General features: G+C 44.2%; 1 protein-coding gene across 1 annotated transcript; it reads right to left on the bottom strand.

Moving 5' to 3' along the window:
• Positions 1-627: 627 nt before the first annotated feature.
• Positions 628-4,170, bottom strand: SOCS1 (suppressor of cytokine signaling 1). The gene is made up of 2 exons (XM_064461919.1): positions 3,657-4,170; positions 628-1,630 (listed from the first exon to the last, which is right to left on the bottom strand). Exon 2 carries the CDS (start codon positions 1,553-1,555, stop codon positions 932-934), a length of 624 nt encoding a protein of 207 aa, XP_064317989.1. The 5' UTR covers positions 1,556-1,630; positions 3,657-4,170; the 3' UTR covers positions 628-931.
• Positions 4,171-14,459: the final 10,289 nt, after the last annotated feature.

Genomic DNA, 14,459 nt, shown 5'->3' with positions numbered 1-14,459 from the left:
AGCTAAGTCATTGATTCTTTTAAAATATCAAGTCTGCCAAGAATGTAAGACAAAAAACACCTTTTTGAAGTCTAAAGATGTCTGCACCTTTGTCCTTCTGTGTATGCCAGTTTAAAGAGAACTAAGCTATCCTTCCCCCAATGCATCAAAATGCTACAGTGTTCACAACCTTTTAAAGTGTGTGAATGGCATTTCTGGGCAGTTTTATTTTTCCCCACCAACATTCATGTTGTTTGGTTGTGTCAGGCAGCAACCTCTTCTCGCTTAGAGCCTTGTAGCTTTTAATAGAAATAAGGCAAGCCAGAGTTGGTACAATCAGCTCAGCCAAAGGTTTGATTCACTCTTTCAAAAACTATGCACCACTGTAGCCTTAGCACACTGCTCCTGCTCTCATGGATTTAGAGGAGAGCTAGATTCCTGGCAGATTCATCCTGAGTACATTGTCTACTTGCATCTTTCTATTTTAGGCTTTTGGGGGCAGGAATCGTCTGTCTGTTGGAGTACCACTAAAACAGGCTAGCCTGGTAGGGTGAAGAGCAGGACCACGTGGAGACCTGACGGCACTTACATGCTCAATTAGCAGTTAAAGTTTGTCAGCAGGATAGGCACCAGAACCTTTAAGACTAAAATCAGAAAAGCTTTTTTTTTTTTTAAAAACTTTCACAATAAAGTTTATTATGTTAATATCATTAAAAATATTATAAAATAATAAAATACTCTGCTTGGCAGAAAAATTATCCCAGTGTTTTAAAACCCCAGGTTTGTGCAAACAGTTTTTGTAAACATAAGAAGTCAAGTGTTCAAGTTCCATCCCAAAATACAGTAAATTGCTACAAAAATAAGTTTGCTCACTGTCAAACATATTTAAAAACCCAGAAAGCTGGATTTCTTTACACATCTCTCATGTGTCCCTATACAGTTAATGCTGTACTTAGATCTGAAATGGGAAGGATTTCAGATAGTCCTTTAAAACAGGATTGAGTGGGATCTGGTTTAAGTTGTCTCTTCCAAAAGTCTTCACAATGCTCTTCCGGCAGAGCTCCTGCAGGGGCTGCACACGCACTTTGCGCAGGGGGGTAACCAGTACCTTTCTCGGGGAGCTTAGGTAATGTTCCAGCAGCTTAAAAAGACAGTCAAAAGTCTCTTTGCTGCCATCCAGGCTAAAACGCCCAGTCTGAAAGTTTATCCGAATGCTGGTGGGCCCAGTCGCAGTCTTAACACTGATGGCAAAGAAGCAATTCTTTTGTGTGCTGTCCCTGATGAGGAAGGTGCCCTCGGGCTCAGACTTCAGCTTCTCATGGGCAGCATTGACAGTCAGAGGTCCCCAGTAGAAGCCACAGGCATCCAGCAGGCTGCTTGCTCGAGTGATGCTACTAAAATCCGCTTGCGAACGAAAGGTTCGGAAGTGCGTGTTGCTCTGTGCCTGCACAGTGCTGGGCCGGCCTGGGCCGTGGTAGCCTCGAGCCTGCGAACGATCCCGTGCTGGAGGGTCAAGTAGACGTCTCGGGTCTGCTGCAACTGCATTATCTGCTGACACCTTGCTGTGCGCTACCATCCTACAGCCTAGACCAGCGGATGCGGTCTTCCATAGCGTCAGTGGCTACGGCAGGGCAGCTTTCCAGCAGCTATTCTGAAATGCCAAAGAGAAACACAATGTGAGATCCTCAGAGAAAAGCGGCTGCAATCTCTGAATGACCAAGTCTTCCATTCACATGCCTCCCACCCATTATAAAATAATAAAATATTCATTTGCCAATTTACACTGGGCAAACAACCGTTCGCTTTCTGACAAGATTAGTAGTCTATCACTATGGCAAAGTCCAAAGCTCCAAAAATACTTAGCAAGGATCAGCAACAGCTACAGAGGATAATGCAGTTTCCCTGCTATGAGCCCACAGAAGCATATCAGCACCTAGAGAGTCAAATGACAGGACCCTCTCAATGTGAAGTTATCTTGTGTGTGCTCCACCAGATTCTCAGGTTTTTAGAGGACAAAGCAACAAGGCCTTACAACCGAGTTACCAGTTTCTCTGCACCTCCTCTCTCCTTCCCTTCCCAAATCCCAGCTGAGATGTCAGAACTCTGACAACATCATTATTTGGTGCATTGTGTGAAAAAGAAATTGGGTGAAGATGTGAACTCTGCAGCTGGGTATGTTTCCAGATAATTGGTGAACAGGGTGATGTGAATAGGTGCCATTGTGTGACAGAAGTGTAACTTGGAAGGGCAGCTGGTAAGGCTGCCAATTTACACAGCAATCCTAAAACTACTTTCCTCTCTCCTGTTAACCTGAGGCTCAGCCATAAAAGGCAATTTCCCATTCCCCCAGCTTTCCCTTGGGACAGCAGTGCTACAACATAGTGATGCTTACACAAATCAACCTCTATGATCCCTTAAAGCATTACTCCTCAGTCTCTCTCTCTTTTTTGTATTACATGCACTTTAAGTGGCCCAATCTAAATTGCTTCCTATTGATATATCTTTCAGCATGAGGGTCTAAATTCATCCCTTGCGTTACTTCAAAGAAATTAGCAGTGCTGCACCAGGAATGAGTTTGGCCTGAAATGCCTACCTCTGACAGTGTGGTTCGATACATCTCCGCTGGCTGCCTTGACCTTACTGGCAAGCATAGGCTTTAGGATTTATCCCTATAGTCAGATATAGATCTGCAGCAGCAGCTTCTTGAGAAACCTTGAAGTATTCTCAGAAATGAATCCCTCAGCCATTTTATGGTTCAGGGTAACATGCTAATGAGGGTTTCAAAGAAAGTACGCAGCTGGATTCCTGTCTGTGCTAATTTAACAACTTGATGTTTGGTTTCATTTAGGTCATATTACCTCCTGAAACAGCAAAGAGGGTTGTAAAATCCTTATGCTGGCAAATAACAGGCTGAAAGCAGCATTGGGCTTTCTTTACACAGCAGAAGGAAACTGATGTCAGTTTTTCCAATTACTGGGCCCAGATTATCGCTTAGCATTTAAAGTTACCAAAACCCAAATTTCAGGGCATGTGGGTGAGAAACGACCACTAATCCCGAGCTCTAAAAATCGCAGGACTCGCTAGCGGAAGCCGTCTGTAGCCAAGGGAGGGTTCGCTGTGCCCTTCCAAATGGCACAGAGCAATAACGGGGCACACGCCAGTCTTCACAGCCTGGAAGCCAGAGCTGGCGTCCGGTACGAGGGTGCCTCGACTGCGCCGGGGCAGAACCTTCGGCGGGGTCCCGGCCCGGCCCCGGCTCGTCCCGCTCTGGCCGCCGGGGGCTGCTCCGGTTCCTACCGCGTAGCGGGGCTGCGGGGTCCTTGGAGAAGAGCGGTGCTGTGCAAAAACCACTGCGTGTTCGCTTTAGTGTTTCTCCCGCTATTTTATACCAGGCACGAGAGAGCTCCGACTTGAGCACGGACATTGAGCCAAAAGGGCAGGAAAAAGCCAACAAAAAACAACAACAACAAAAAAGCAAAAAAACCCACACGCACACACACAAAAAAAAAAAAAAAAAAAAAAGAGGCAACAGCCCCCAAAGCCACCACGCTCTTGCACAACGCGTAGGGCTCCCTTGTCGCGCCTCCGAAATCTGACCTCTTCCAACTGCGGCGCAGGAGCGTTTCGATGCGGGTCGCGGTTCCCGAGGACCCCACGAGAAAGATACCCTCCCTTACCTTCGCCCGGGGCGCGGCGGGCGGGGGCCGCCCCCGAGGGGCGCAGCACACGCGCGGGCGGCGGGCAGGGACGCGGCGGTCCCGGCGACGCGGCGGCTAGTCTAGTCCTGGCCCCGGCGGCTAGTCCTGGCCCCGGCGGCCGGCTGAGCATCCTCCGGGCGGGGGCCCTGCCTGGCGCCGCGGCGAGCCGGGGCTCCCGCGGGGCGGGCAGGCGGGCGGCACTTCCAGCGCTCTGGGCCCGCTCATCGCCTCTGCTTTCTATTTAACGCGGCGGCGGCGCTTTTCTGCCCGGCGGCTCCTCCCCTGCCTTCTCCGAAAACACGTGGCCGCCGCTTCACTTTCACTTTCCGAATGAGTCAGGCTGGCGAAGTGCCCGCGGCGCCCGGGCTGCCCGCGGAGCGCGCCCGGGGCCGGGGCTGCCGGAGCGCCGGCGCCCGCTCCCGGGGGTCCTTCCCGGCGCCCGCTCCCGGGGGTCCTTCCCGGCGCCCGCTCCCGGGGCCGCGGGCAGGCGCTGCCCCGCTGCCGAACCCCGGGCTCCCCGCCCCGCCACGCCGCCGGTGGAGGTGTCCCGCCTCGGGTGTCCCCGTTTCTTCTGTCCGACAAAACCCGGGTTTACTCTTTATTCCCTTTGTTTATCGGCCGGCACAGCGAGTTGCAGGAGGTGGCCGTGGGTGGCGGCCAGCAGCGGGTGCTGGGTCGGGCTGGCCCAGCAGGAGGTGCTGCCTGGGAAGCCCGAGCCCAGGGGTGCGCTGAGGCCAAAGGAAGGCGAGGGGACGCTAGAGGTAGGTGATGAACAAGGCTCTGACCTGGCATTTAGCTCGAAACGTGGGGGAAAAATGTCAAGAAAAGCAAAAGAGCAACCAACGTGGGAAGTTTTAACCTGAAGATAGCCACTCTCCTCAGAGCTAACGTGTCGGCATGGACAGAGTAGGTGAGAGGACTTAATGTGTAACTTGTATGTCCAAGAAGGGGTGCAAGTTTAGACCAATAATAATTTTAGTGAGAAAAACATTCAGGGAAATATAAGATCCTTCCACTGAGAGGACTGTGCAGATGCTACACTGGGTTTTGAGTTCTCAAAACAGAATTTCCCTGGGGTTTTCTACCGGGTAATCAAATTTAAAAGTAACTGTTCAGAGCCCCAGCTGTATTTGTAACCTCGCCAGCAGCCAGCTCAGGAGGCTTGGGATGCTGTTCTGCTCACCCACAGGGAGATTTGAAACCTCAAGTACTAAACCAGCGTCTTATGTCCTCCCTTAAGCAGGCCCCAGTAAAGTCTGCTTTCTTCCAAAGAGGATGTTTCTTGAGGGAGTAACCAACACCCATTTAAAAGGCCAAGCAGAAGTCTTTCTTCTGATTATTCCTTGTCTTTTTGGAAGCCACATGCCCTAATAGATACTTTGCACAGTAATTCATCTGCATAGGCATATGCAAAAATACAGAAACTTTGTGAAGAATTCCACTGACTCTTGAATCTGGAGTCAATACAGGAATGTATTGCTTCCAGAGCATGTGCAGTTAGAGGCAAGCAGCATGACATCTGGGTTTTGCAGCCAGAATGCTTCTTTACATCAGGAGCAGAGAGAGGATGTTTTTCCCCTCGCAGTCACCACGATGTTTAGTGACAATGAAAAAGAATAGTTTCTGTCAAATGATTAAGGGGGCAGGGGCTGGCAAAGACTTGTGAGGTGTCCTTTGGGATGAAGTTGAGGGAATGTATTTCCTGCTTTGAGACTGAATGTTCTTTTCAAAATCCAGTGTGGTCACAGACTGAATTAACCTGATGGCAATACAGCACCTTACAGTGATGTGCAGCCAGTATACAATAGGTGAACCTGGAAATTTCTGACGATGCTTTAGCCACCAAAATTTACTGCTTAGCTTCTGTCATGTGAGAGTATAGTTGTCATGAATTTGGAGAAACAGAGCTCATCATTCATTTTAAGACCTGGCACAAAGAGTCACTTTGTGCTCAGAATCCTCTTTCAAACAATTTTTGAGCAACTGAACTTAAGGTAAGGTTTGGCATAAGCAGCTGGGGGAGAGATGCTCAGCTGCTTTTCTGTGTAAAGCAAAAGCATGAAAGAATGGTGGAACTGAAACTTACTTTAGAATTTGAACATGCAATAGTGAGAAATGTTTTGCCACTATTTGCATTTGCATAGTGCACTCCATGCAATGGCTGTTCTGTGTAAGGCATTCTTCATGTACAGACAGGTAGTAAAACCAGGCCTTGCCCTTAACAGGTTGAAGCCTACTTAGGCAAGATGAAGCCCCCTTCCTCCCTGCCACCTGTCCAAAGAAGAGAGACTTGAAGTGCTTAACTGTGTCACAATAAGGTAAATCCAAGCCAAAAGCACAGCTCAGATCCTCCAACTACTCACCTAGCCCCTGAGGCGCCCAGCCGAGCTACCTTCCTGTAACCGCACTGTTGGCTCCTGCCATCACTGTGGCTTTAAGGAGTGGAGCACGGCATGGCTGTAACGCAGCACAGTGGTACGAGTGCTTCTCAGATGAGATGGGGGTTGGCTGCAGTTTGCTGTAGGTGTGCCAGGAAAGCTGTTCTACTCTCATGTAATTTTTAATTTTGTAAGAATCACAGGGGAAGGAAAGATCCTCCAGGTGCATGTGCAGTCTGTCTGCCATGTACTGAGTAGCGCAGCTGACAAAGAGTCTGTCCAAAAAGTCTTCTTCATTGAGCAGGAATGTGGTAATGATATTTAGTTGCAAAGCTTCAGGGCTTGGCAGGGCTCGAATGAGTAGGTGAGCTTCCAGTTGCTGAGGGGAGTGATGGAGTAAGCCTGCCAGCTTGGACACCAAAAGCTGAGTGCGTCAGGCTGTTGCTCATGGAATTTTATTCCACCTCTACATGAATCACAATAAGAGTGGCCTGGGTGTTCCATAAGGTGCCTTAAAAAGGCTTGCCCAGGAGAAGTGGGCATCAATCGTAATAAGTGAAGGAGACTTGAGGGTCCCACGAGTTGAGCTTTCTTGGGATATCTTCAATTTTACACACTCATGTTTCCTTTTGCAACCACCCATTCCCATCCTTCTGTTTACTTTCTTACTTCCTCTCTCTCTACTTAAAATCCCCATAATCTGGGCCTTGGGAAGAGCCCCACGCCGGCAGGATTGGCTAAAATGAGGCTACTCATTCATCTACCCGGTAGAGGGCAGTGCATAAATTTGGAGCCGGTGCAGAGCTGCTGGGCAAAGCACACATAGAAAGTCTCCAGAAATGACTGAAGTTGAAAGCACTGCTGCCAGTTCAGATGATTCTGATCTTTGCTCTGTCAGTCAGCTAAATGAGCATTTATTGCTTATTGCAAGGTGAAATAGTCTTAGAGTCTATTTGGTAAGTAAAGCCTTCATTGTGAAATGCCTTTTTTTCTCCTCTTCACAAAGTACCATTTCATGTGAAGAAACAAATTGTGCTGATGGTCTCTGAAAAGAAAGGCAAAGTCTGGGGAGAAAGAAAATGACTGGGAGACACTATCCCATACCCCCTTCTCCCTTGTTTGGTGGGGCAGGAAAGTAAACCCTTTTTGGCCTGAAGGGTCATATCAGTAAATCTCCAAGGGCTAGGATAAAGAACAAACTCAGCTTTTGTTAAAAGTTCTTACCTCTAGTTTGTAAACACTGGCTTGGCAGATGACAGAAAGTTCAGAGGAATCACTGGGCATTTGTGCAGCAGGAGCAGGGCTTACTGGCTAGAAACAGGGCAAAGACTGGAGGGAATCTGTTCATAAAGCACTGGGAATATGGATGCCAGGAAGGGTCTGCCAGGAGGCAGCAAGGGAAAAAAAACATGGTTCAGAAGATGGTTTTGAAGGTAGAAGAGTGCTGTATCTGTTGGGGATACATGAGGCATTTGCCTGTTTGTTAGTTTGTTTTTCAAAAACCACACACTTAGCCCTACTAGCAGCAGTGTAATGCAGGCAGAGCTTCCTTTACTCATCCAAGCCTTTCCTCACCCTGTGAAACCACTAAGAGGGGGGAGGTTGTAATACCATGTATGGTATTCCCCAGTATAAATTCCCTTATGGGGCACTCCACACCCGCTGAATTCATCCCCCCTGCAGGGATAGTCCTCTGGGGGGGGGGAATCAAAAAACTTGAAAGGCTTAGAAGATCAGCAGGCACTCCCCCTTTCAGCTTTGCTCCTAATCTTTGAGAATAGAAGCAGACACTGATTCTCTTATGAAGCTGGATTAACTGGCAGGCCAATGTGTTTGTGGAATAGCATGTTGTTTGGAATTTGGTATACTAACTGGGTGAATAGTGTGGGAATTAATATGGGAATGTTAAATCAGCTCGGTTGTGTTATTGTTATGAAGACACTTGTCAATGAGCAATCAAAATATTTTTCCAAGTCTAATAAATTGCTATTTTCTTGTAAGAGCAGTTCGAATAAATAGGGTCACAACTTTTAGTATGAGTGTTTTGAGGTTAGAGTCTCTCTTGTGCTGATATTGTAAATGGTAGCTCTTACATGAAAGCGCACATTATCTAAACTGACCAAATCAGCAACATCATCTTTAGAAAAGGGGAACTGAAGCACCAAGAGATTCAGTGATTTGCTTAAAGTCACAGAGCGAGCTAGTCTGCAGAAGGGCTAGGAATGGAACATAATTCAGGTTTTCAGAGCCCCATACTAGAAACTTAACCACAATACCATCCTTCCTGTTTTAGTGGGTTTTGTTTTCTTCTCCAGAATCTGAATTTTCATTTAAATGAAACCCCTGAAATCGGAATTCTTTGATTTTGCAAGTAAATTAGACACCACACTGTTTCTGAGTCTGCTTTCAGATACACTGAAACCAGCAGCACTGAGAGAAGTGTGAACCTCTGTCAGCCACTTTAACTAGGTATTAAGGTCAGAGTTTGACGTATTTAAATGGGACATGCCCAAAAGATGTAACTATTTTGACTAGACATTTCCTTATACATGTCCATTTCCATACTATCCACACTGATTTTCTAAATTAAGAGATAATAAAGTGGGCCCGATGAGTACAGCTCATCCTCCTATCATTTTAGTCACTTACTTCAAGGTAAAATGGCTATAAAAATGACTCAGTTTACACTGATATTAATTATCATGCTAGATATCGCTGAAGAACGATGTGTGTATGGCATGGTTGTCACAGCATACACAAGTCGTTATGCCAAGAACAAAATACGTTTTGAGATGTCACCAGTTTGTTATCAAGCCTTGATAAGCATCATGCCTACACCTAGACAAGGGCTAGTCAGTCAGTACAGAATGAATGATTTCTGTCTGAGCTGGAATTCATGCTGTTCTGCAGATAATGTACAAGTCAGATCCCATCCAGCTGGGAGTTAATGGTTTTGTCTTCTAAAAAGGATCGCTGTATTAGTTGTGAGAAAGTGCACACATCCACTGGCTAGGATGAAAAGCTGTGTTTTTTTGAAGTTAAGCAAATTAAGCTTAACGGTGTACTAAAACTGAGTAAGAGTTGAGCCTCTCCCTCCCTTTGAATAGTCCAAATTGTCTGAAATATATCTCTGTAAGAGATATAAACTGTTATACTTCAAATAAGTAATAAATTAACTGTCTGAGGCTATGAGGAAAGTTTCTAAGCTCCCTATTCTGGAACTCTTTATTTTAAATTATGTTAGCCGCCTTTTCTGTGGCGGTTAATGCTGGTTTCCTTGAGCCTAGATTAAATGGACCCTGACTGATGTTCAGTGCAAGTTCTTTTGTTGATATTAACTAAGTCAAATCAAGATTCACATTAGTCTCATGAATTCAAATGCTCAACAGTTAACCAAACAAAAATGTGATTTGGGTTTTCTACATGTCGGTGGTTTAGTTCTTGGTAATTAGTTGGGGGGGGCGGGGAAAGCAAACCCTCAAATTGTTGGTAAAAGCATTGTGAAGGGGCAGCTGCTTTCTGCTGTTTTTTTTTTGTATGAATGAGAGCTTTGTTTTGGGGGGGGGGGGAGTGTGCGTATGTACACTCCACAGTTGATGGAGGAATTTTGGATCCCTAAAAATAATGTCAATGCTAATTGCGAAGGTAGGAGGCTGACACTCATACAGGGGAACTGCTGCTATAAATACTGAACTGGATATTTTAAAGCAGAACCATATGAAGGTAGTTCAGCTTCCAGATACACTTACTGGACTACAGAGGTTTCAGTGTTGGCTGGAGGATCACAGACCTTGAATTTCAGAGCCAGTTGCTAATTTTACTTCAGTCTGGCTACCGCAATACCTGAGTGATCCTTTCCAAACTAAGCCAGTACAGACCTTTACTCCCTTTGCCTTGCCTTCCTCACTGCCCTGGCAGCTCTCCCCCTTGCTGTTGAAGCCACATTCTCTGTTTCTCCAGTTGCCTGTTCTCATGTCTTTTCAGATCCCAAGCCCATGAAAGGAGAGCGGTAACATGGCACATGAAAATCAGCCATGGCACTGAACTCTGCTGTGGGTTTTGGAGCCAAGGTTACTGTTTGTAGATGCAGTTAGAGTCCTCAGGCAGTTATATATCCATGTAATATGGAAAGGAAATGCTGGCTGTAAAGACAACACAGGAGAGGTCATAAGCTTTGGGGAAAATTTATTTTTGGGTGGAAACCTTGAGGACACCATCCAAAACATCAATTCATAATCCAGAAAGTCTTCCAGAGTCTCTTTATTACTACTTTAATGGTATCTTTACCCTCTGCTCTTACAGCTTCCCATTCGTACAGGCATTTTTTACCACTTCTTTTTGTTTTCAGTGCCTGTTTAGATCGCATCCTGCACGGTTTACATGATTACGAATTTGCATTTGCTGCTGAAGGTGAATGGTGTTGATACCCTTTCTGGTGCTCCCATGATTCCGTCTACTCAAACCACAAGCAAATGCTGAGCTTCTGCTGAAGTAATTCAAAGGTTGTGGAAGCAGTTTCTGAAGCATTTCATTCATAAGCATAATCCACATATGAGGAGATTTTTATGGTTCGGGTGAGGTGGAGCACGAGCAAATGACTCAAATATTCCTTCACCTTTGGTTTTCAGTCCACAGAAACTAATTTAAATTAATTCTTAATATGGTCAAATGGATCCAAATCTCAGTTCTGTTTCCTTGAATGTAAAGAGACTCAATAGTCCAAATAAAAAGGAAAAAGGTAGTCTTGTTCTTAAAGTGAACTAAGACTGATACAGTGCTGTTATAGGAGACAGAAGTAGCACATAGGAAGCTGAGAAATCAGAAGTTGATGGCATAGCAGTATCTTGCAGCTTCTCCTCCAGATCCAGGTGGACAATCATATTTCTTTTGCAATGCACTCAGACACTTTAAATGACTTGGTGGCTTTTTAATACTTGAAGTTATGAAGCTTGGATCTGAGTAATTAATACTATTAAAACTCAGCCTTGAGAAAACATCTTTTGTGGGCTTTTCTACTACATGATATGCTGACCTCCATATTCCTACTGTGATTACCGTAATCTATTTTAATTGACAGATCTTTTTTACAGTTGCAGTCTAATCTCAAAATCATACAGCGCCCAAACTCTTATGAAGATGCAATATATCAGGGTCCTGCAATATCTAATAATTTCTATACCCAACAAATAGAAACTAGTGAATGTGCATATTTTATTCTTCTGTATGGATAGATCCTACATAGATTTTATTATTGTCTTATGGCCTTGGCTAGCTATGTAACATAAATCTGCAAAGATCTAGGCAAGAAATAACTAATATAAATTTTAATTTTGCAGTTTTCAGAGTATTGAGAAAATAGCTGGTTTTCTGTTCCTCCCTGTCCCTGAAGAACGGATAGGTCCTGATAGGTGGCTCAGCAGTCTACTTCAAAATACAGATATTAATTCCTCAGTTGCAAGAAAAGGAAAGATAGAAAACCCCACCATAACTGCTCTTGTTAAAAAAGAATTGGATTTTTTTCTTCAGACATTCTCCGTCTCCAGATTTATTGCAAACTTCAGCCAATTTTACATGTGAACTTAGCAAGCTGTGTTCAGAATAGATTAGCTTCACCATATTCCAACTCCAGTAGAATTTCTAGAAATCAGGAGAATAAGCTGGCTACTTCTGACACAAGAAAGAAGTCCTTCAAATGTAGAATTTTTGGCATCTGTTGTTGAAGTGGCAAATAAGAAACATTATGCAAATATATTAATGAAGCATTCTCTAATTTTAGAAAGAGCTATATTAGTTAGATATAGTCCTCACCACACACACTTTTGGATTAATTAGGAAGAAATATTACATTATGTAAAATTAGTGTAGCTTACCATGCAGGTCTTGATGTCCCCTATCAGTAAATTAGGTAACTGAGAATATGACAGTGGGAAGAGTGCCCAGCCTGGAGGATTTCCTCCTGGAGTTCTGGAGACATCTCACTGAATTGCTCTTGTCAGGAGGTTTGAAGTCTGTGGTGACTCACTCTTTAAGGGTAGCTTTGTCCTCTGACACTGTGAGAAGTCCTATTATCGGTTATCTTAAACTGGAAAGAAATGCTATGCTGTATTTCAATTGCAGATATATTTCAGTTCATAATAATGTCAAAATACTGGCAAAATGTCTGACAGTGAGTCTAGAGGAAGTGTTAGACTTAGTCATATACACAAAATGAATTGAGCTTGCCAAGATGACCTTCAAAAGCTTACTGAACATATAAGTAGTGACATGGGATGACCTCAAACCACAAGTCATTCTAATACAACTTTACTCACAGAAGAAAATTTTGGTAAGGAGGCTGGAGCTATTCTTATATGCAAACAGTTTAAATTTGTGCTTAACTTCTTTGCTTCAGCTGTCCTGTTCTGGCTCTGTCTCATACCGTGACTTGGAGTATGGCCTGAGTAACTTCTCAGTTTCTGCAGCAGTACCAAAAAACTACGTCCATGACTTTCTGGGTTTACTTCTAAACAGAAGGATCTCTATATTCCTGATATTACAGCCCCATTCAACATAAGTTAATGTAGCCTTCAGGTGATGGCTGGTTTAATATATATCTAAACTGAAGTTTCATAATTAGATTTCTCTGATCACCAGTTTAAAAATTCAGATTAGCCTTGTGATAACTTGTTAAGAGAAAGCAGATATAATTCTTCAAATGTCAAGTGTTGGGGCTTTTTCACTCAAGAACTTTTATAGGGAAACAGATGCAATTAAGCACCTACTACAATAATACCAAGAAATACCAATAAACCGACGAATGTGAATTTAAATCCTGTGCTCTCTCTAAGTAATTTCCACATAAATAGGTTTACATCCTCTCTCCCCGAGTCTATAAGGAAAGGTTAAAATACTAACAGGGAGTATGGATTTTCCAGTTAGTCAGTGAGAGCTCTGTCTCTTCCTAATGCTATGACTTACACATGGCGAAGGTGGAACACTTGCTTATGGACAAGGTACTGCACATCCTGAGAGGTTTGCCTAGCTTCAGAGGCCTGCCAGAGACCCAGAATTTCTGGGTATGTTAAAAATGCTCCAGTGTCTTCCCAAGTCATACTTACTTACTTCCCAAATCATATGATATGCTTTGGTCAGGCAGAAACCTTTTGTGAGTTTGCTTCTTTGGGGAAGGCTTGGCAGGAACTTCATCAAAGCCCTTCAGAAGATCTCCAGTTACAGTAGCATATAAAAAAAAACCCCAAACTATAGTACAATGTCCGTGATCATAGGATATTTCTCAGTATTTTTTTTCTGTTGAGCAAGGTGAACATTTTGTTCTGTAGTTTGTGCTGGTTCTTTAATAGGAATGTGATGGATATGCTGTGGCTATGGAAAGATGCCAATATGACTTCACGTTAGATTGGACTTCTGCATCCAAAATACTGCTAGTGGCAGCTGAGCTAAGATCTCCAAGTAGATGTTTTAGCAAAATGGAAGAGTAGACTTGCACCTGGAATAGAGCACTGGGGTCCCGACCTTAGCTTTACTGCTAAAAATGGCTTGTTTTTGAAGACATGAAAAACAAAGACATTCAGAGATCACTTCTAGATACATTTGTGTCACAAATTTTGGATTAGTTGAAAGGATGCCACCTAACTCCCTCCAGTTTCCTCTCTTCATTCTGGCTTTTTGTTCCTCACATATTTTACCCTCGCTTTCTTAGTGTCCTATTTTCCCCTGCACAGTCACTGACTGTTGGGCCACCAGGGAAGCTCAGGGTGAGGCTGAGCACGGTGCCAGTGGAGCAATGCCGAGGGGTCCATGCACTGGAGGATTCCAGGTGTCATGGCTGGAAAAAGCAGCTTGTCTGGTTCAAGCACTGGAAAAAATATGTCCTCACTTCTTGCTCGCTCATGGGCTATACTAAAAATATCTCACCACTGATAAATCTGCAATATATTGCAATGTGGTATTCCAGCAGTGAGTTGCATAGCATTCTGCACTTTTCCTCCTCTGTTTCTGTATGAAACTCAATTAAAAACTTAGTCTGATACACACACGCACACAAAAAAGAATATATTTACTCTCAGTGGCTGCATTTACTATCAAAGTTGGTAGTGTTTCCTGAAATTGGTTTCTGATCCCCCTGAAAGACTCTGGGGTTTTCTTTTCTTTTCTTTTCTTTTTTTTTTTTAAAAAGGTTAATTTCAGGGAAACTGAACAACATACATGAAACTCTAAAATATCAACTGTGCAGATAAATTGTGGTATCAAGGGTGTAATTCATGTGACCTGCCTTCAGTTCCCTGAATTCCAGTGAATTCCCAGTTTCCGCTAGCGGGTGGCAGGCAGATCTGAGTGTGGTTATTTTCTGTTAATTTTGTGCCAACATGTGGTTGTGATGGTGGTAGAAGGGTAGGAGGAGTGT

Source organism: Phalacrocorax carbo, chromosome 10, assembly GCF_963921805.1.
Source record: "Phalacrocorax carbo chromosome 10, bPhaCar2.1, whole genome shotgun sequence".
NCBI lineage: Eukaryota > Metazoa > Chordata > Aves > Suliformes > Phalacrocoracidae > Phalacrocorax > Phalacrocorax carbo.
Note: the sequence above shows the minus strand (reverse complement) of the source record. Positions and strands in the feature narration are given on the sequence as shown.